The sequence below is a fragment of the Rhopalosiphum padi genome, chromosome 1 (assembly GCF_020882245.1).
Source record: "Rhopalosiphum padi isolate XX-2018 chromosome 1, ASM2088224v1, whole genome shotgun sequence".
Lineage (NCBI taxonomy): Eukaryota > Metazoa > Arthropoda > Insecta > Hemiptera > Aphididae > Rhopalosiphum > Rhopalosiphum padi.
Window position 1 is genome coordinate 77084510 of NC_083597.1, and position 23995 is coordinate 77108504.

The 23995-nt window shown below is 28.2% G+C and overlaps 3 protein-coding genes and 1 long non-coding RNA gene across 4 annotated transcripts; 2 read left to right on the plus strand and 2 right to left on the minus strand.

The window, feature by feature from the left end:
- Positions 1-512: 512 nt before the first annotated feature.
- On the minus strand, positions 513-4916 carry LOC132918241 (PHAF1 protein CG7083). The gene is made up of 9 exons (XM_060979374.1): positions 4462-4916; positions 3727-3809; positions 3582-3665; positions 3474-3517; positions 3208-3367; positions 2896-3130; positions 2627-2832; positions 2475-2557; positions 513-2407 (listed from the first exon to the last, which is right to left on the minus strand). The coding sequence occupies exons 1-9, from the start codon at positions 4523-4525 to the stop codon at positions 2092-2094; spliced, it is 1275 nt and encodes a 424-aa protein (XP_060835357.1). The 5' UTR covers positions 4526-4916; the 3' UTR covers positions 513-2091.
- Positions 4917-7937: 3021 nt separating this feature from the next.
- LOC132918243 (uncharacterized protein C15orf61 homolog) lies at positions 7938-10287 on the plus strand. The gene is made up of 2 exons (XM_060979375.1): positions 7938-9078; positions 9875-10287. The coding sequence occupies exons 1-2, from the start codon at positions 8655-8657 to the stop codon at positions 10000-10002; spliced, it is 552 nt and encodes a 183-aa protein (XP_060835358.1). The 5' UTR covers positions 7938-8654; the 3' UTR covers positions 10003-10287.
- A 79-nt stretch (positions 10288-10366) lies between these two features.
- Positions 10367-12909, minus strand: LOC132918240 (protein spartin). The gene is made up of 7 exons (XM_060979373.1): positions 12641-12909; positions 12403-12535; positions 12212-12342; positions 11804-12132; positions 11248-11718; positions 10932-11184; positions 10367-10862 (listed from the first exon to the last, which is right to left on the minus strand). Exons 2-7 carry the CDS (start codon positions 12517-12519, stop codon positions 10703-10705), a joined length of 1461 nt encoding a protein of 486 aa, XP_060835356.1. The 5' UTR covers positions 12520-12535; positions 12641-12909; the 3' UTR covers positions 10367-10702.
- On the plus strand, positions 12224-15141 carry LOC132918244 (uncharacterized). The gene is made up of 2 exons (XR_009660429.1): positions 12224-12361; positions 14593-15141. It is a non-coding gene; the product is annotated as an uncharacterized LOC132918244 (long non-coding RNA).
- Positions 15142-23995: the final 8854 nt, after the last annotated feature.

Below are 23995 nucleotides of genomic sequence, written 5' to 3' on the forward strand. Positions count from 1 at the left end.
AGTTAGAAGTTATTTAAAAATGTTGTAATTTATAGCTATTTCTAAACGATATAATTAATGTTATATTGGGAATAATGGAAAAAAACTCTGTTTTTTATTCAAAAATATTATCAAAATTTAATTTTATAATAGGTATATTTACTCTAGAACCAAAATTGAGCGAGTTCTACTTAGACTGCGTAAATACGTTTTGTCTATGTTGCGCTAGGCTAGAGAAAACAAACTGTTTGCTGACATCCTCTTAACCAATCAATAGTATTGTGGTTAATTTAATACATTTTCCAACATAGATAGTACATAATACTATAATTTAGAAAAATAGAATATACCTATGTTCTTGGAATATTTATTTTTCTAGCATGAGCTAATTTTATTAAAAAATTAATACATTAAATTAGTGACTCCGAAGTTTTTAAAATGTGGTTGGACAATTTCAAAATTTCACAGCTTCAATTGCTGAAAAAAAAAAGAATATTCAATTTGAGGGAAGGGGGTAAAAATATATTTACTCATAATAAAGTATTATTTTTATTTTTCAAAATGTCCAACCTTAACATAGACTTTGACACCACTGTATTAAATTATATATTTATATTGATCTAAGTGACGTGTGTGATTACAAATATATGATGCTCACACTTCATCTTACAATGATTATTTATTTTATACATAGGTAATAGCGCAACACATTGAGAACTTGGCTTTTATGATTTTTACTTAATTATTTATAACACCTTAATTGGTATTAATTGAGGTAATAAGTTGATAATCTACTGATGTTGATTGCTTTTGAAAAATATTTTTTAAAAACAACTATTTTTTTTTTAAGAATTTTTCCTTGAATTTGAAGGTAACATTAAAATAATATGTTATTTTATAAAGTCTTAGTACCTCTCATACCTTACTGAGAATTACATGGAATGCTATCCAATACTACCAATGTAGTATGAGTATGGATGACCCACCTCAATAACGCCGCTGATTTTTTACTAGAAATAAATCTAAGCAAGTAATAAGTTAAAATTCAATAATATAACGTATTATTTATAAACATCAAAAATACTCTGTATTGTGGTAACGGATTCTGGAATAGTTCATATTTTAAGTCTTACAAAATGTTTATCTAATAACTTATAAATTTAAAAATAATAGCTATTTGACGAAAAAAAAAAATAAAATATATACTTATATAAGTAAATTTAAAACTTATACAATTGAATTACAAGTACTATTGCTATTACAAAATGTTGATATATTAAGAGATTTTGGGACCATGGTTTAGAATTTTAGATACACAAATGTAATCTAAATTCAAATACAATAAATAATTTGGGACATTTAAAATACATAAATATAAGTCTGTAAATATATGATGTAGATCACTTAATTAGTTTATTTGTACATGAGTCAAAATATATGGGACTTGCTGCATTTACTAATAAAAAATATTTTCATGTGACATTTTATTTGAGATCATACATCGCACTTTTTAAAATTTATATTAAATTATCTAATTAAGTAGTTATAACTAAATTAATAAATATTAAAATAAAATTAATAGATAGAAAATAATTATTAACTAAGTAAATTAGACAGTGGTAATTAAAATTGTCAAGTTTCTATATAAATAAATAAATATGATTTTAATACATTAAAATATCTGCACAATATGTGTTAACATGTTTAAATAAATATAATATTAAGAACACTTTAGACAAATATTTATAGCAAGAATAATATATTGCTATGTATATACACAAAATAATATTTTAAATTAAAACTACCTGAACACGATTTTTTTCCCCCAAAGAATTTGGAAAAACTTAACACTTTTTTTTTTATGAAACTTGACTTCATACTTAATAACTAATTGTATAGGACCATACAAATTATGTTTTAGTCAAAAATTAAATATACCTTATGTGTATATACATATAGGTATAATAAGTATATAATGATTTTTTTTTTGTACATTGATTAGGTATGCAAAAATTTTTTTTAAATTTTTAAATACTGTTATTCATGGTACGAGACTGATTGATTAAAAAAACACATTAAGGCCACTGGGTAAGATGTGGCGACTAATTTTCGTCATACATCATCTTCAATGTCATTTTTATAAAATGTTATGGAAGCAATATGCTGATTTTGCATTACTTCAAACACCATATCTTGGTAACCATAACAAAACGTTGATCCAAATGGATTGGTAGAGTTTTCAGATGATCCACGATTTAATACAACAGGTCTTTCACTATGCTTTAATCTTTCAGATATCTCGTCCCATTTAGTAAATGTATTCACAATAATTGGCTTTGGTTTTTTATCATACTTTTTACAATCATTAGAAAGATTGTATTTTGATTTCTCTGAAGTTAAAGCAATGTAGAATTCACATCTATGATATCTATATAAAAAAAAAAATCACCAATAGTTACATCACAAATAAAATATTTTTAAATTTAAATACTTACATATTGAAATTATAATGACCAGGAAAATTGGTATGAACTATAAATTTTTTAATCTTGTGCGTTTTGGCATCAAAAAGAATATCCTGTGAATTTTTTCATAAATATTAAATAAATCTTTTAAATTAAAAGTATCATACTAAATAGATACTAACAAATCCCAAGGTAAAATAATTGAAAAAGTAATCTGATCTTCTGGGAACAGATATGTGTCTATGAACATTTGGTGAATGTATTTTCATTTTGTCCTCAGATTTATAAAAAACCTGTGAAGGGGTACCTAACATAGAAGTAACATCTTGGCATGACATTCCAAAATTAACTTCACGATTATAAGTGACTTTACGACCACGGTTTGAACCTAGATAAATAAGTTAATTTCAAATTAATGACTATTCAAATAAATATTTTTTTTTAACATTACCAGAACCTTCCAAGTATAATTGTATCATAAATCCTTTGGTATTTTTAAGATCTCTTTGCACCTCTAATCGTTCTAAATAAGACAACCCTTTGTAGCAAGATAAAGGATGTGATGGAATATTTAAAATATCTTGACCAGGAAGTGGACTCCCCGAAAATATAATAACACGACTGACATTTGGGGATGTTCCACTAGCAAATTGCAAAGATCCAAGTCCACACTGAGCACTGCCAGCCTTAAAAAACAAAATAACAATGTTAATAATAGTGTAAGCATTTGTTAAAATAATAAAATTAAAAATATTAATTATACTTGAAATTTTGAATCTACGTTAAAACAAAATGAAATCCCTCTAAAGTTTAATGTAAATGTTTGTTTTTCAGCATCAAAAACACCAGGATGAGTAGCACCAAAAGTATGTTCAACTTGTTGAATGGTGGGCATCACTTCTGGAGCATTAAACACCATACCACTAAAAAAATAATAAAATTAAATAAGATATAATGAAAGAAAATTAATAATGGTGTTTATGAATCGAACATAAATATTTATAACTATGGGTGCTGTTGAATACTTGCCAATATTTTAGCTTAATATTTTTCAGGTTAACAATTTCAATCATCTGCAAAAATTATAACGCTAAATTGGCTAATGTTATATTTTTAAGACATAATTGATTAGTCTACCTTTAAACGTTGAAATACAGGATGAAATATAAATCGAATACCATCTTGAGGAAGGTCTAATATGAGATCAATATCTAAAGGGTTCTGTACAATTTTAAGAATATATTATAAAAGTTAAATTATAAAATTAATAGAAATTAGTTACCTTATCACTATACAAAACTTGAACCCCTTTTATAATGCCAACTTGAGACTGAATTATTGCTACAGCTTGACAAAAATGCATACCTAATATCAAATACAAATTGAGATAGTTATTTTATTATCATGTTTTTTAAATCTAATAATTTTTTTCTTATGATTTATTAATTATTATATATTAAAATTAAACCCATACTTTATTTATTAAAATCTATTAGATTCCAAATTTTTAAAATAAAACAAAATATAATAATTTAAATGTTAAAAACAAACAATTAATTCTAAGCAGTTGTATCACTTAATTTAACTTAAATGCCAATAAAATATTTAAATATTTAATAAATCTATTGACAATTAAAATAATAATTAATACCTATTATTGTATTTGTATAAACAAATATTTTTTTCTAAAATTTATTGAATAATTTAGTCTTCCAGTAGTGATATATAAATATTTCTTTGTCGACAAATTGTAATGTAATACTATGTAGACAGTCTTTTGTTCAATTATTACCTTCTAAATGGTATACTTTATTCAAATTCTAGTTTTGGAAAAATTAAACACAAAGGCAGGTAATTGTTTTAAAAATTTACAATAAATAGTTTAAATAAATCATAAACTCATTAAATAATTAACCGTCAAAGATCTGTGAGCAAATATCAATCCTCGGCGGTTTTAGAGGACTGTGGTGAGTGGTGAACTGGATAAAACTAATACAATATTATTGTGAATACTTACCCAGTACGAATTCCCATTGTTCACATCCCAGAGACCTCTCGGGCACTACGTCCAGCGTTAACATTTTTCTCTTGCGTCTAAATTACCCAATACTGAAGGTAAATAAAATAAATCATAAACGCTAACACTATAATATCGAGCTACGACTGTGCTAGAAAGACGTCCGTCTCCGGGAGAGAGAGTTATGGCAATGGCATAGGCGCATAGCCGTCAATGTTCGTTTGGCCGACAACAAAAATTAATTGTGAAAAAAAAATTGTGCAAATCCCGATTGGCCTTTAGACGACGGAGCGATTATAATTACAACAGCGCAAGAATTAATGAACACTAACCGAGCGTATTTTATACAATTCTATCAAGTATAAATAAATCAGCTGCTGCTAACTGCGAAATAGCCTATTGAAGAACACCAACACTCACCAACTACTACTACGGCGAGCATATGTATAGCATACGTATATAATATATTATACAACTCGGTCGCGTAATCAGTCTATGGTTGTCGGTAATCAGCTGACGGAACATAAACACGGCGTAGATGTGCGGGCAGTGGACGTACCAGCAGTGGTTGGCGGACGTCGTCGCGGAGGAGAGGGCAACGGTTGTTTTTGTTACTTTGTTATTGTTTGTAATCAAGGTGGACTACTCTAACAGTTAGTAGTAAGTAATAAGTATATTATAGTACAGTAAACGCCAAACAGTTACTGTACTATGTTATTATTATAATTATGGACTATGGTAAATATATTATATTGATATCCACTTTGTTGCCAAACTGGAACCGTCGTCGTCGGTGGTGCGCTGTGTGGGCGCATTCACGCACGTCAAAATAGGTAGCCTTTTGATTAAATAATATTAAAGTATATTTAATTTCCTACTTTAAACTTTTTAAGTTTAAATATATAAAATATATTTTATCATGGGCGCAGCTAGACGCGCAGTCATTAATCGCAACAATACAGCTACTGTAGTTCTGTTCGCAAGGTTGTCCGTCATTAAATGACGGTCGTCACTCGTCATTCGCCAGTTAATATTTATTTTCTATGGGTTGAACAGTTCCGAGTCGTCCGACGCATAGGTGCGATTTGGCGAGAGGGTCACCTATTTAGCATCCCCAGTTTTGAAATTTACATCCACATAATTTATTCTTGTTCTATGTTATTAGTATTTATATATTATTAATAATATTCATAGACATGCAAGTATGCAACATCCCTATTAAATATTATGTGATTATTGAACAATGTGAGGGACTGAGGGAAGGAGTTATTTTGCTTGTTATGATCACAAGACTTTACCTAAAAAAAGGTAATAAAGTGGGTACCGCTCTGCTGACTGCTGTACGCCTGTACATTAGGTAGGTATCGAGTGGATGGATCACTATAGTCTATAATAGTCTAGCCAGTCTAGGTGTATTAAATTTTAATTCAATATAACTATTACTTTAATATAACTAATGGACAATCGATCAATTTTACTGCAATAATCGTCTATTTGTATCTATTTTAACTTAACCTATGTTTTTGCACCACCAGAAAATCATTGAAATATATAATATAATATATAAAATTATAAACAGGTACAAAATTGTAATTTTCGTGCATGTATTAGGCATTATCAATTAAATTATTATTCTATTTATATTCTAAAATAGTAAAATAAAAAATATATTAATAATTCAGTACCTGACAAATTAGAATCAAAAATAGAATACATAAAACTAAATGACATTCAAAAGGTTTTCCATTAATTACAGAGATATTAAAAATATTTATTAAAAAATTTTTATAACTTCTTTCTGAAGTACCGTAAAACAGTAAAAATAGATTCATAGTAGGTATCTATAAATAGATAATATTTTAAAATAAATCAAAAATGTTATTGCGTATAGAAAAATTCATAGTAATATAAAATATTAAAATACATAAAACTTTAAGATCCCAAGAATACCTAATATTTTTAAATTCTAACAAATAATCGTTTAAATAATTAACTTCGTCCGTATTGGAACTTAAAATGTCTGTAAAAAATAATAGTCTTCAATTCTTCATGTAGATTTTATGATTTACTACCTATAAAGAATTTTGTATTACATTTTCAAAACTTAGGTATCAAAAAAAAATGTTTATGAAGTAATAACCAAATAGTTTGCAATTTTTTACGATTTTCATGATCCGCCAAAATTTTTACTTCAAATTCATATAAAATAAATTGTAATTAGTTTTGTATTTTTATTATTTTTTTATAAATATAAGAATCACTTGTAAGATCTTAAATTAAATTTTCAAAAATGTTGACCCTGTAAATAATTATTTATTGACACTTATAGAAAAAATTAAAAAATTTTCATGTTTATAAATAACTCATAAAGAGTGTTTTGAATGAAAGATAATTTTGTAATTTTTACATTACATTATTTTTGTTTGAAATATAATAAAATATCAAAAATTGTTTGAAGAAAAATAATTATTTTATGGGTGAATATTGAATGTGACCATAGATATTCTATATTTTTTAATTGAAAACTTAACAATTTACGAGAATTTTTGTATTAAATTTTCAATATTTTAAACATTTTATCTATACGACTACGTTTAGTTGTTTTTGGGTTAAATAAAAAAAAAAAAATTGATTTTGTCTACAATTATAGTTGCATAAAAATTTCCATTTTGCTTAATTTTTTATTTGTTTTCTGAGAATTTTAAAGTTTGACCTCTTTAAAGTACAAACTAGATCCAAATTGGTATACACTATTCAGTTATCCTAAACCAACCCCATTTTTTTGAGAATCAAAACATTTTATCAACGACTGATGTGTACTAACTACGAACACGAAAAAAAATATCATGATAAAATCAATACACATCGCTTCGTTCAGAATCCAAAATTAGGGGCTTCTGTTTTTTCATTGAATTTACTTCCCTAATTGAAGGACCGTTTGCTTCGCCGAAACGTTAGGTAATTTATTAATTATTTTAAAACGTAATTTAAAATAATATTCACATCATGCTTATGAAAGTACAGACTATAAAGTAATAACTAATAAGGTATAAACGTATAATTGTTATAAGTAGGGTTCGGGTCTTATAATAGAGCTAAATATTTGGCTGGAGCATAGACTGTAGTCCTATAGAGTAAACTATTTACCACAGAAGCAACAATAAAATTGTTTGGGGTTTGAATGGTTTGATATGATGAGTGATGCAATTTTATGTGGAATTTTTTATATAATTTAGTGGCTTGACCAGGGATGCTCATTATTTTTAGGTAATTGTGTAGGGTTTGATTATTTACGAACTATGATAGGGTATGGTTATTGTTTTGAGGGATATTGATTGGAATGCCTGTATGATTTTTATATTTGAGTTGTTGGAAGCTCCCCAGAAGTGAATTTAAAAAAAGCCAAGAGAAAGAGAAGCAGCTTGTAAATTAATATATTTTTTTCAAGAGGTAGTTTTGATTTTAATAAGGGTTAATAAGGTAAGGTCATAGTTGGTGTAGTCTCTGGTTAAGTGATTTCCTATTTGTTTTTATATGGGTTGCCCATGTGAGGTGTCTATATCTAGGTACATTCCGAGATATTTTACTGACTGAGCAGGTGATGGTATTTCTCTATTGTTGATGTAAACTAAAGGGCAATCTCGGGGACGTAATGTAAAAAGTTATGTGAATTATTTCGATTCATTTAGTTTTATTTTCCATTTAATAAACCAACTTTGTAATTCATTAAGATGGTTCTGGAGGTGAAGGGATGCTGTGTACGGATTTTGATCAGAGGCTATTATATCCGTATAGTCTGCAAAAGTTCCAAGAGTTGTGGCATCGTTATGTGGAATATTTGAGGTGTAGATGTACAGAGTTGGTGCGAGGATTCTTCCTTGGGGTACTCCGGCATTAATTGAACGATATTCAGAAAAAGCGTCGTCAGAGAAAACTGAAAACTAAGTACAAAAAAAGACAATGGCAGTATGGCACATGTTAAAAATCTGTCTCCCGAGGACTGAAGATCAAAAATTCTAAACTTACTGTTACCTATTTACTAGCAAGCTACTAATTACGACATCATGTGGTAACGTATAAAAGTTAATAACCTTGTCATGTGGACAGGCGAATGCGAATAAATAGTTCGACACACGATTTATTTATTATTTAAATCGTAGTTCCGGGTTCGACAGTCTTATCGATTTTTATTCATGTTTCTGCCTCACCGAGTTTATTTATCACACTATCACACTTATCATCAGTTATCAGTTTATCATCTTTTTGTCTATTACTCTATAGTCTATTCGAATCTCGAGATTTCGAAACAACAGACAATGTCGAATATTTTGCAAAGACTTTTCGGTCGACATCGGCTCCCTCTTGCCTCGACCGTTCTCACGAATTATTTGCGACAAACTAATGAGCCACCGTGGACATCATTTTTTGTCAAATACACCTCGGTAATCGACGACCAACGAGGTCGGTCTCACTTCAATTGGAAAACTGGTGACTCGAACTATCACGTTTTACGCTCCGGCTGTTTCCCGTATATAAAGTACCATTGCACCAAAAGACCGTACAAAGATCTGCGAATAGATGACCGATTGTTTAGTGTTTTAAAAATCATCAACTTGGGTGAGCAAGCGACAGTTTAAACTTATAAGAACTAAATGGGTTAGGACACTTTAGGTCTTAACATACGGTGATTTTACGATTTGGAAAAATATAAAAAAAAAAAAATTATAAAACCTAATACGTTATTTCTTGTCGTCTTCAGATTTAATCAACAGTTTGAATATTAACACCTTAATAATTACGTGATAAATCAATATCAATGTTATAGACTATAGTTATTTTTAAGAATCAAAAGTCCAACAGGTTTTTATTCAATTTAAGTATTACTTTTATGAAGTTATTCATTGTATTCTATTGATACACCATAATAAGCATAATGCAATATTCAATATTGTATATTTTGTTTAACTTTAACAATTAAGTAACCATGGTAACATTCAATGGTCATGAGTAAGTTTTACGTAAGTAAATATTAAATGCCTTGATTTAAAATTGAAATTAAATTTATTACCTGAAGACTATGTTTATCAATCAAACTTAAAGCATTAAATTATTCTACTGATATTTTAATAAATAATACCTGTCATTTTCATTCTTTCCGTGTATTTTTAATTTACTTATTTAATCAATTTTACTATTTAAAGATGATTTATGCTTTTTAGCCTTTTCATCAACCAAACATACACAAATGATTTATTTAACATTCTTACTAAATATTTGCAACATGGGTATATTCTAGAAATTTATTACTTGAAAAATAACCTTTAGTATTGACTTATGTACCTATTATGTTATTACTTATTAATGTAATGGTTTTTTAGACACTTTATTATTATTAAATAATGTCATTTTTCAGGTATACCATTGTTTTTGTATGGTTTATCTGCTGTTTTTATGATTTCATATAAAGAATTAGTGAAGACACCTAAAGGAGATGTTTATATTTATTTTCTTTTAAAAGAAGACAAAGGTTCAATGCATTAAAATATTTTTAAATTTAAATATAGGTAGTATGTTTTAGATGAAACTGAAATTAATTTTGTAACTTTCTAAATTATCTAGTTATTTAATTAAAGTACTAAACATATGATAATTAATGTTTATAAAATAATATAAATTATCATAAAAAAAATTACTTGTAATGTGATTAGCTTGTGTTATTTATATTATATTATTAAGTTGTAATATAATTTAAAAAATATTAAGTTAAAGTTTGGTCTTCCATTTAAACATATTTTTTATGATATTACAAATAAAATAAAACATGTATTTCCTGGTTACCAATAATTATTTACTATAATAAAAAATAATGGTCAAGTTATCATGTTGAAGGAAAAAGTAATACAAATTTATTTTATAAAAATTATTTTATGTATTTTATAAAAATATATACCAATAACCAACAATAATATCTCTAACAATTCAGATCCAGTATAACATTGTATAAACTATAAAGTATTAATAATATAATTTATAGTACTTATACTAATATGATTGATAAGCAATAAATTGCTAAGTTTTATCCAAACTTAGTCATTTAAGATGTAACATAAAAACAATAATTATAATAATACACCTATTATATCTATTCTTTTTGTATGAAATAAATTATTTTGCTTTAAAAATTCTAATCTCAATAAGGCTTCATATTTATAGGTTAGGTGAACTAGTCACAAAAAATATTTTAATCATTTTCTGGTACCATCATGGCACGTCCAGTTTCTTTAACAGTAGATTTGATGATATTTTTTGGACCAAACTCTTTCACACTTCTAGTGAATCGTAATCCATGGCCAACTGTTTCAAATGTATCCTGAGTCACTTCACTAACATGATTGCCGAACCTATCAAATATTTTATCAAATTAAAAAACTTCTAACATTGTTATTATAATATATTAACATTTAGCTTACTTATGATGAACTATAAGCACTGTGTTGTTTGAAATACTGTTACCCAGCATTATTCCAGATTTTTCAAGTCCATCATAGACGATGCTAAAGCCTTCAATAGCACCTGCTGCTATATCAAATACATTTGTCATTTTCTCAGAAGCTTCACTTTTGTCCATATTAGTAACACCTGTCAAAATCTTTGTTCCACCTTTATGAACATGTGGAGCTAGGAATTTTCCAACAACACATGATGCTGTACCTATTTTTCCAGCTAAATAAAAACATGTTAATATCAATTTAAAATTAAATAAGTTAATCTTATATCATATCATACCAACATAGCATGTTACATCTGCAGCAGTACTTGTCACGTTTTTAGCAACTTTAACTCCTTTTTTCATGGGAGAGCAAACATTTGTATCACTTTGAGAAGGATTAATGTAATTTAGTAAACCAGGAGTAGAGTTGTTCATGAAATTTGATGTTTTTTCAGCACCCTTCACTAATCCATTTGATATAAAAGTAGCTCCTTTAACAATGTGGGCTGAAATGTTATGACCTTTTTCTCGGGCCTTTCCAGATTGTTTTCTCAATGATTTTTTTAATATATCTTCTAAAACATCAGTGAAAAGTTCCAAATGTTCAGGAAGAACTAACACACCAATAGCTGAGTTTCTGTTTTCAATATCAGGAAACAAAAACGCCCCATATTCTGTTCGAAGACATGGTGAACTATTGGCAACAAGTGGATAGTAAATATCTTCAATACAAAGGAAATATCGCTGTGTGTTTTCTGAATTTGTACCTAAACAAAAAAGTAATATTATATTTTTAAGTAAGTTATAATCTTTATTAAGTTGAATAACATGAACATTTCATTATGTAATTACCTTCGAGCATAAATATTTTAACATTTGATTTTTCTGATGGCGATGTTACTTGACCATCGTTAGCAATAAAAAATACCTGCGAATTATCACAGCTAATTAATAGGATTGCCATTGAACTCTGCTCGATGTCTACACGTAAATCACTGAGCATTGCTGATAACTGATTGTATGAAACTGGAGGATCTAATGTTTCAGAAATATTGGATTGTTCTTCATCAGAACGTGTGGCTTCTTGATATGATGGCGGACTTTGCATAGGTCTACAGTCTACAGCCATATTTGAACCACTATCCCTTTGCAACTCAACAATACGGTTTAAAATCTCTTTTCTGAAACAAACACAAACATGTTGTATTGTTGTTACAGACTTAAAGCACAATATGAATTGTAATAATAGTGTACTCTTACTTTTCAGTCTTCAAATATTGCAGTATATTTTCAACCTCTGTCCATTCAAGACTCAGGTCGGTAGGACGTGTCAGTGGAACTGAGTAGACATTGTCGATGATATTTAGACACTGTTCATACTCCAGCAAAGCCTACAAATAAACGATACCAGTAAGTATAGTTCAATAATATTAGAACAAAGATGGACTCACCACGTTCGTTTTGCCTTGGATCTCTAGATTTTTGGCTTCACGCAAAGTGGCAAAAAACTTGTCAGTGGCAGTTTTCACGCGACTGTATAATTCGGCGGTTTCGCTCTGACCGGCCATATTTTCGAGAATCTGACTGTAAGATTAAGTACAAAACAAAATTCAAAAAAATCGATGTCGTTAGCGATTAAAATCGAATGTCGTAAATTTGCGATAAATAATATTCAAGACAACTATTTACCAACTGACGATGAGAAAGAAATGAAAGTTGAGTTATCTCAACAGTTAGATTAACTGTTGTGAAATGTTTTGTAATGATTCAATCTGCGTTCTTTGACCTCACTCGGACGAAAAACGATGAAAATTAAAAATTTTTTGAATATCAGCTCTGCTCTCTGATCAGTGATAACATGCGACTAAGCGCGAGTCATAACTCGTAGACACTGAACAGTGAACAGTGAACACTTATGTTTGTGAGTTGCGATGTGTCATACGTGATACATATCTATGCCCTATGGTTGCGATTAATGATTATCATTGAATATTTGATATTTTTATTTTAATATTTATATATGTTGATATTATTTTTGTTGTATGACTCGTCATCCACGACGTCATTTTTGCTCGCTTGTGTAGTAATACAAAAACGTTTCATCGTTGAAAACGCAACGTAGGTAATTAATAAAAATTATTAACATGTATATTATATATATAAGTTTATAATTATAACTAGGTACAGACATACATTCTACAGTTGAATAACTTTATAGTACAACAAAACTTAGGTAATAATGGTAATACCTACTATAAAGAGATTCATTTAACTAGGATTTTGTTCAAGGCCGTAACTGGGAATTAATTTTGGGAGGGGTTTTAAAGCTAAAAAATTGTGTTCTAATTTTATTATAATATTATAAAGGTTATTTTACAACCACGTAATATAACACGAAACAATTTCGGTGGGTGAGGGGGGCGGTTAACTCTCCCCTAGGTACGGCCTTGATTTTGTTTATGTGAGATGGCGGGGCAATATTTTTCAAAATGATATTAATTAATAAATTGATTATTAATTTATCATAATCAGGCGCGGATTTAGTGGGGGGTGGGCTATGGGTGCTTGGACACCAACAAAATAAAGTTATCTCTAATAAATTAAACAGAAAGTAGAAAGATATAACATTTTTTTTTCAAGCACCTTCTGTTAACACTTTCTGGATGCGGCGCCTGATCATAATGAACAATAAGTGTAGGTATTGGTAGTAAGTACATACTACATCAACATCCTAATGAATAAAATACTAAATAGTAGGTATACAATATAGCGATTAGCTGAGTAGATAGGTGTTTACTGTTTAGTATAATATTAAAAATATTTACACATAAAAAAAACATTGTATATTCTTCTAAAACCTACGAGTATCAGGTAGTAATACTGTAAACGCCTAGAATGTTGTTTTGTAAACAAATTTATTGCGCCTTCTGTTTTTGCATTAATTTTACAATGAATATTTAATAACGTTAATCTATTTAAATTATTATCTTCTATCGTCGTTACTCGTTCTCAAATACGAATAATTATTTTTAAACAAGGAAAAATGTACTCTTAGTTTTACTTCATAACTTAAAGTATTAAGGTATTAAAAAATAGTATAGTTTATTAATACTTAATTGAGGTTTGATAAATTCCCACACAAAACACGTCAAATAAATGGTTATATAATTACATTGGTTTAATGGTCAGTTACAATTTAAATGAAATACATACAGATGTATATCTTAAAAATATTCATGGGTATACCTACGCCTAAATTATTGCCTGCAGAATATGAGTTGGGGAGATTTCTTCCCACCACTTGTCCGTCTATTTTTCTACATTTTCTTCGTAAAATAATTTGTATTTTTTTTTATTTGACTCGTACACGGTACACATTTCATGTTAAATAAATAATTGTATTAAAACTTTGACGTGTATCTACAAGGTTGCACACCGTGATTATCATGAGTACACGTATAAAGGAAAAATTAGGAGATGGGTACTAGGCCACTAGGGTACATGTTGTGTACTCGTGTACCTTTCACTACATTATATCTATATCATTGTGATACGGTATACGCAATTGTAAATAGTTAATAGACTATAATAGCTAGTATCTAATCGAAGATCAAATTAAATATATATTGTATTTTTTGTAGGTATTCGTACAAATGCGAATCAAATCGCTGAGTCTGGAGTCTTCAATTCTTCAATTTCCGATTGTTGAATTCAGTTCGGAGAGTGGATGAAGAGTGAGTGAGTCTGTCTGAAGCGTAAACCTCCTATCCGGGCGGCCGATTTGCTGCCTGTACGGTTTCCTGTGTTGTTCAGCCGGTATTTGTCCTACAAAGGTCGAATCGGTATCATTGGGACGGGGATGATCTCCTCTATCCATAAATGTCTTTCATTTATTTGCTGTTTATATTGGTGCCCGGTAATCGCCTTTTAAAGTGGTGCCTGTCTCTGATTGGTCGACGTGGTGTACTATATGTTGCCTATCTACACGTAATACGCAAATGTTCTATGTTATGTGTTGGCCCTGAAAAGGGCCGTTTTCGTGGATCCGTACTCCGTTACATACTTGAAATTCCACTGATTTAAATATTTAACTATATATTATATATAGTACATTATTGGATTACAATAAAATTACGTATTATTATAAACGATTATTGTACATTTGCATATTATATTTGAATTAATTACAAGCTTTGTTATTTCCTAGTATATAAGTGTACAAATATCTTCACCTTACTTGGCCTACTTATAAAGTTATAAGTACTGTTGAGGTGCGCACTCAGAGGGCTGGGCTTACGAATTTCTCTACTTTCCTTTGCAAAATCCACCGTGGACTTAGAGTTTATAAATGTATAATCCACTATAGTGCACACTGTGCACAGATAAACAGTTACTACTAATTTAAATTTCATGATATCGACTTTCGACAGTTATAATTATTGTTTTGTAGTCATTATAAATCTAAAGTGAAAAACAATATAATTATTGTTTTGTAGTCATTATAAATCTAAAGTGAAAAACAATTTTCAACTAAATAATCGATCAAAGATTACTACATACCTAGTCATGCACTATTCTACTGTCTATTAGTCATTACTTATAATTCTGTATTCAAATAGTACAATTTGAAAAAAAAAATGATCATTATAATATTAAACCGCATTGTCCAATAGGCAATAATATGCACAAAAATATCTACGCCGTATTTACATGATGACTGGCAACCAAAAATACAGACTACGTCATAGTTGATATCAGTTACCGCCAGTGGCGGTATTTCATGAGACCCTGGTACAAAAATATCGAATCTTCGACGTCCGTTGAACAACGTGGTTTGTAGTAAGATGGATTGTTTGGTTGCCTATTCAAAACGTACTGTGATAAATTTATTGAATTTTTAGAAATTACCTATTCGTTCATATAAATTTAAAAATATATTAACTAATAGAGAACTAATTCGATAAATGGTACATAAGACTAGTAATTATTGAATATTAAATAAGTAATCTATTTTAACTGCATAATATATATTTCAAAAAGACTAAAGACGTATAAACTTAAATCAGGGCCGTATTCAGAGCAGGGCAAGAGGGCATGGGCCAGGGGCGCAATTCAAAGAATTCTAAGAGGGGCGCAAATTTCAATACTACTTATGTAATATTTTTCACATAATATTTGAAAAATGTATATTTATTTTAATGACTTATTATAGAAGACCCTCGATCTATTTTTATTATACAAGAATTATTTATGTTAATGCGCGAGTTTCGACCGATTTTTGTCCGCCGCCCGATTCGTTCTTAGGCTGGATAGAGTATTTGTATTATATTTTATACGTAATATGATTTAATATTGATATGCAAAACATATTCTCATAAAATAGATAAGGTATGTACGTATTTATAGCATAACTATTAACTACTGTACGGTCTGTAGGTATCCAAAATGTACGTTTCCTGTTATTCAGATATTAGGCATTAGCAAAATGTTTATTTAAACTTCTATTAAAAAACGGTGAACTACGTAATTCTTAAAATAGTATTATTGTTTTTTGATGTCGGTCGTCGGGCCAGTCGTATTATCGACTTATCGCTATCGCCTTATTATAATATTTTTTCTTTAAATAAAACCGTCGTCCGTCAACAAATTATTATTGTCTACTATAACAAAGATATATAAAGAACAAGACACTCGAATTACAACGGTTTTATTTTCTGTTGAATTGCTGCCGAGTATCGACGTAGTTTCTTAGACGTAAAATTTACGTGAGTACAATATTATGGTAATTCATAATTCTAGCTTTTAAGCAATCGTACTCGTACGAACTAAGAGTCTCGGTGCCGGTTTTCCAAAATATCAACAATTTTATCGAACTTGAAAATTAAATTTCATATTTTAGTTACTACCACAATTATAATACATTTTCTATAATCTACTGCCACTTACCTATTTTTGGGAGGATGGTACGATGTATTATATAAACAAAAATGACTTCACAGGAATAACTTTCAAGCCTCGTAGAATTGTGGGATTTAGATCTCTTTTTTTATCTGATAGAATAAGACTTTCTACAGGCCACATCGACCTCCAATTTTTTATTTGATTTCAAATAATCGCGGTATAAAATAATTTATAAAAAAAAGCGTAAAATTGTCGTATTTTTAATAAAATATTGAAAAACAGAGATCGATGCGGGCTGTAGAATATTTCTCTCTAGCAATTAAAAAAATTTTATGAAATTTGGTTGATTCTAGAAGGCGGTATTGTTATTCCCGCAGAGTGTTTTTTTGAGGACAAAATGGCATCGGCGCCAGTTGCCTTAATTTAAGCTATATTAAAGAGTATTTAATGCGTAAGTAATTAGAAAATTTTCACTTGATTTGATAATAAAAAATATTGATGAGGAAAAAATACTTTCATATATAATAATATAATATATAGAATTTATATATTTTTTTTTTTATATTTTATATATTTCAAATGATTTTTTTAAACTAATGCAAATTTTTAATTTGGGAAGAGGGGGGCGCAAATGCAGTGATTTGCCAGGGGCGCCACCAAACCGCAATACGGCCCTGACTTAAATAAACTCAAACTTTTTTTAATTTTATCCTATATCGTTTGTTTAAAATTATAGCCTATAATATGACTCGACTTAAACATTTAAAGCAATATTTTTGTAACCTTTTTTTCTATTTAAAAGAATGTGAAAACATTTCAAAAGGATGTATTTGAACAATTTATTTCAAGGTGTATTATTTGACATCAATAATCAATTTTATTATTATTGTGCCACCTTCTTTTTTCACCAATACATTGTGTATCATTTAAGTTGTGATAATGTTTATTTATTTCATCGTGATAAATGGATGCAGCATAATACATAATAAATAGCTCTAGAATTTGATTTAAAGATAAGGGAGGAGTTTCCTAGATACTGACCTGTCACATTAATACATTATTGTAATATTATCGTAACCTTGGCCTATGTGATAAGATTTTTTAATATTATAACTTAGGTTGTCTATTAGTTATTACAATTTACAATATACTTGCCAGTTTCAGTCCATATAGTTGTAGATTGAACACAAATACAAATTAAAAACTATTCTTTTATTTTAGGTTCTCTCAAATCGTCATATTTAAGTTATTTATTTATGAGTTCTTATATACCAATATAGTCCCTATATATAAGTAGCAGGGACTTAGCGCAGATGCCCTCCTACATCGTCAATTCGTAATTATGCTGGCTGAAGTGTAAACAAATTTGTAAGATAACATAATTAACACCGTTATTGTTAAAACCCGCAAAACTGTTATATCTATTTTCGCTCATATTTAAATGTTAGTTTCTTTATTGTCCAGAAGCTTCTGTGTCAGTGAGAACCATCGTATATTCGTTTGTCCCTTCGCTGTGTTGGTCCGAATGTTAAAAGTGTATGTCCAGTATAACGACAGAAATACCGAATCAATCATCTAGCTATGTCTACGAGTTGGTCCCCGGGTTATCTATAGGCAACATCTGAAATGGTTCCTATGAGATGATATTTCATATTATACTGATAATAAATAAATAAAATCGCAGAATAATATTGAGGGTGATTTTTCGCCGAGAAAGGTGCAAAATAATGAAAGTAGATGGCGCTGCCGTTACTGTCCAGACGCGTCGATCGAATACAATAAAGCGCGAAGACCCAATAATATATTGATGACGAATTGAAAAACAGAATAGGTAGCGGTTAAAATATAGTATAATGTTATAAAAACTAAATACCTACCAAATCAAAATCTCGATAACGTTAAATAAGAGATGCGAAATTTTATTAAAATATAACTAAAATATAACGTAGGCAAACGTAAAATTTTTTAAAACTTTTTTAATTCATTAGTAAACTAAATTAATTTTGTATTTTAATCCGTACTCTAGTTTTTACTGTTTATTTCCGCCAGGGTAATTAGAGTTTTTAACTATAATTTATTTATAGTACATATTTTTATTTTATAAAACTTAATAATATTTTCCTTGTAATGTATAAAATACCCATATACCTATGCTACAATTTTATAAATATATAATATTATATTTTTTGCATGCATACAATACGGTAGGTAAATAGGTAGTTATAAAAACCCGGGGTATTTCTTGGGGGGGGGAGATTTGAAAAGTTTATTGTATATATAATTATATGTATAAATATAGTGAAATTATAAAATTAAATCTAGCTTTTTGTTCTTATTTGTTAAATCATCAAACTCCGGGAGAAACCCATAGCACCCCCACCCTAAATACGACTCTACATAAGGCATAACTATAAAATATATATAATATTTCTATATACACTCTAATATACAGAGTGGGGCAAATCAAACGGTGCAGTTTTGAAGGGTTGGTACTTCCCGTGCTGTGGTGGGTATATAGTGCGATTACGATGGTCTCATTTCGTCAGGCAGGCCATGCCGTTATCAGTCATTACCATGGTTTGGTCTAGTGAACAGTGGGGTTTCGCAGTCCGTACGTTTTCTGAAAATGGTCGTATCTGAGGGTTCACCACTCACCACAGTGGGGCCCGCGCGCTCAACGGATTTGCAGAGCATTTGTGATTTTGCTTGTGGGGCTACCTGAAGGAAAAGGTTTTTAAACATTTGCTTCACACCTATTGGAAGACCTCAAAGAGCGAATTAGGGAGGAAATTGGTGCTGTACCATTATTTATATCAGTCGAAATGTGTCAAAATGCGGCCGAAAACGTCAAAAATCGCCTTCCTCGCCTAACCTGCTGGCGACCATTATCTTTCTGGTGTCATTTTTAAAACTTGACAAATAAAACGGAATAATGCACTGAGGAAAATTAAATAAATATAATTTCTGAAAGTTGCGTAGTTTTTTTTTAATAGCCTTTCAAAACTGCACTGTCTGTTTCGCCCCTGTATTATGTATAAGACGTATATTTAAAATCTGAACGTTCAAAGTTTTATACCTATTTATATCGTACATTATTGCCCAATACATTTGTATACATATATGTACACATATATTTATTATATTATAATTACAAAATTTGGTTCACGATGTTCACGTAGGTATATAATATATATAATGGTTGTTTGATTGAAAATGACTTTGGCTTTACAATAAGTCTTAATCAGTGTTTAAAGCAACGACTATAAGTCTTTAATGAATCTTTCTCTCTCTATATATATATATATGTAATTATATGTGTATAACCCTCTCAATAACAGAGTCGGGATCGACCTCGACGTAACTCAGTAACATAATTGTGCTAATACCTTATAGGACGCGTGCGAATTTATTATTGCTTCACGTTTTCATATGGGTGCATTATATGTATATGTACATGATACCTATAACCTATACATATATAAATGTTGAAGGCCATACTTGTAGGTTGCTGCAGTTTCAGGCATTAAGTTTCTTATAATATATATACTTACCAATTGACTTCATAATTAATTAAGGGTATATATAATATACCTATACTTACTATACTTATATACAATTTATATATTCGTTATTATTTCGTATAATATATGTGCACTGCATGTATAGTAATAAGTCGGCAGTAATCGCTTCCGGATTGAAATCGCACCTGCGAGACCCATCAGATGTAGGTAATCTACAAGACAAATATGTGATACCTATCTATAGGACCACTACGGTGGCACGGTGCTCATGTATACATATTAGCCTATAGTTACTGTAAACATAATGTATATAGTCATCTAATATAAGGGACAATTAAAAATTGCCAAGAATTTCTATAGGAATGATATATTGATATATATTAGTATATTACCTGTAGATAATTTTGATATATATAATATACTATAGATTGCAGAATTAAATTAGATTTCCTAATGTTAACATAATTTTCAATTTTGTTTTGTATGTGAACAATACAAAGAGATACAGCATTATAAACTATATTATACATTTATACTATGAATGGAATAGTTAATGTGTATTTAATATTTCAGTATACCTACCTATTTCAAAAATTATTTTAAACATAGTTCTAATTTTTGTAAATGTATTTTTTTTTCATCAGCTATAATTACTCGAATTAATTTTCTTTTACTGTAGATAGTAGAATATATAATATACAGTAGCCCAATTATTTTATACGTGTTGTAAAATTATTATCTATAATTTAACTTAATTCTTTTTTATTTTTTTAACTGGTTAGATTTTTTAATAATATAAATGTTTTATAAGCATAATTGTTATATTTTTAATACATAGCTTTATAATCATTTATATATGGAATTATACAAAATACATTATATCTTTATACGTATGATATACATGTAAATGTGTTATTCATATGAACAACTGTATTTTGTATTATAGTTTTTAAAAATCGAGTTCCTCCATTCTGTAGTCATGTACTTATGCAGGTACTTAAATGCAATATTAATATACAATTAAATCGAATAATAACATAATAAATTAATTGAATTTGTTTGTACATTATATCTGTTCACATATTTTTATAAACATAGTGAGTCATGTGACATTATAATAATTTTATAAAAAAATTATTTACGTCTTGTATAGTAGAAAATATATAAAAGTAAAATTTTCTTAACGAAAACAATTATATAAATTATAGATAGTAGCTATAGTAATACTAACTAGATTGTCTAAATTTAGACCACATTAAAAAAAAAAATCTTAGTAATTTAGGCATAACTAAGCCATTATAATATTTTTAGTTATTATTCGTGCATCTAGATTAATTTCAAAACGTCAGGTTCTAAGATCTATTATGATATAGTTTATACCTATTTGATATTTTACAAATGTCATCCATACATAATATTTTTTATGTTATCACATAAATAATATTTGATACTGATCGGAAACGATAATTTATCATAAAAAAGAATTATTATTGTCATCACTCATTAATACTTTATTGAATTGGTTATTATTATTTTTAAATTACACGCATTTTGTCGATTACTATTGATGTTTTTATTTATATTTTATAAATAAATTAGCTTATTTTCTACATTCATTAGTTATCAAGATGTAATAACTAATGGATGAATTTTTGAAATTTTAATAATAAAAATAAATACAATATAAGTAAAAAGAAAAACTAACCAAGTATAATATCTATAATGTATATAATTTAGCATTTTAATTTTTAATATACGATGATATTTCGTTAAGAGTACGTTTATATTACTATATATTAGATGATATAAATAATAAATATATAATTTAATATCACATATATTATGCATTTCTGAGATGATGATTGGTGAAAATTCGGAATGTTCCGAGGAAAAGGAAGTATCTTGAATTTTCCTGAATACCAGGGTTGTTATGTAAAACGAACGAAAAATAATATTGTCGGATAATATTTAATAGAATGTTCAACGGTAATAATTAGAACCAATAGGATTCAGTAGATTTATAAAGCTATAGGTACTTTCTGATTGATCGCGATATTATCATTATTTGTTTATCTCTTTATGTGTTGTTCATTTTTATTGATAACGAACAACGAACACAGTAAAAAATATCTATTATTAAAATAATACACGAAATTAGATAAAAAAATTGTTTTTATAAATTTTCTTCATAAAGTTTTATGAAGCTTGAAGCCGTATCCCTGAACTATCTTAATAGACACCGGTGCCTTGATCTAACCAATATATATATATATATATATATATATTAATATTCTGTTGAAATTTTAGCTAATGGTAATAGTAACATCTTATTTTCATGTAATTAATAACAGTCAACATTAATTTTACCACATGTATACCTACTCTTATTTTAGGAAGGTATCCTGCATTTATTATTAATTATAACTACCAATATAAACTATTCAATGTTTGAGGTATACAATAAAATATTTTCACATTTTAAAATATTTTTGATAGTCTAATAAAAATAATAAATATTAAACATTATTGCGCAAGCAAATGCAGTATGCCCGACGTTAGTATTTTAAATTATAATATTTATTTTAAATATAAGCAATGCACTATATACCTATGGGTATTGGGTACCTTATGCTTATATATAAAGTTACATTAATTAAACTTAAAAGCCTAAATAAATACATGTAGGCATACAATATCAGTTAAAAGGTCTAACATTTACGCAGGGAATCGAGAAAACAATGTCTATTGTATACCTACCTATAATAGATTTAAAACATATAATGTTCTTCTTTTTAAAACTGCGTAATAATAGTTATATAGTTTTGTGTTAAAAGCTCTTAAGAGTGATAACCAAAAAGATATATACCTAAGTAGTAAGTACCTATACATAAATACTCTTAAGTTTCTTTTATCTATTACAAAATAAGACCGTCAAATGCAAGTGAAATTACATGTGTGTTTAAACTTTAAAGTCTGTATAGTGCGTACTTATAATAGGCCCGAGTCATATATATATAAAATTTATGACTCTATGTAATAATATATTGCCTCATCTATATTGTGATTACTATATATTATGAAGAATAAAACCTTATATTGCAGATTATAAATAGTTCAAAATATTAATACGTTAATATTTAAACATTAGTAGTAGTATATGTATATTTACATATTACATATCATATACTTACGATATTATAAAGGTACCTATACCTACTTAATACTTTTAAATATTAAAATATGTATTAATTATTATCATCTAAAAGTATTAAACAACTAAAGAGGTCAGTTTAAAATGATTGAAATAAATAAATCATGAATAAATGCTGAACTTTTTATAAAAAGCGAATAATTTTCATAGTGTAAAGAAGAGATATGATATTTATATCTATTCATACATATGCATAGAACAATAATTGTTCACAATTTTTAGTTTATATCTATGTATACGAAAGTCTATAGACCACTTAAATGTATAAAATAAATATGTGCTTTATTTATAAACATATATATAGTTATTATACCTATATATGTTTGAGATTATCCGTTGCAGATGTTGTCAATCAGACTTTTTGTAGTGTGTGTAACAAATGGAATTCTTCCGTACAAACATAAATATCAC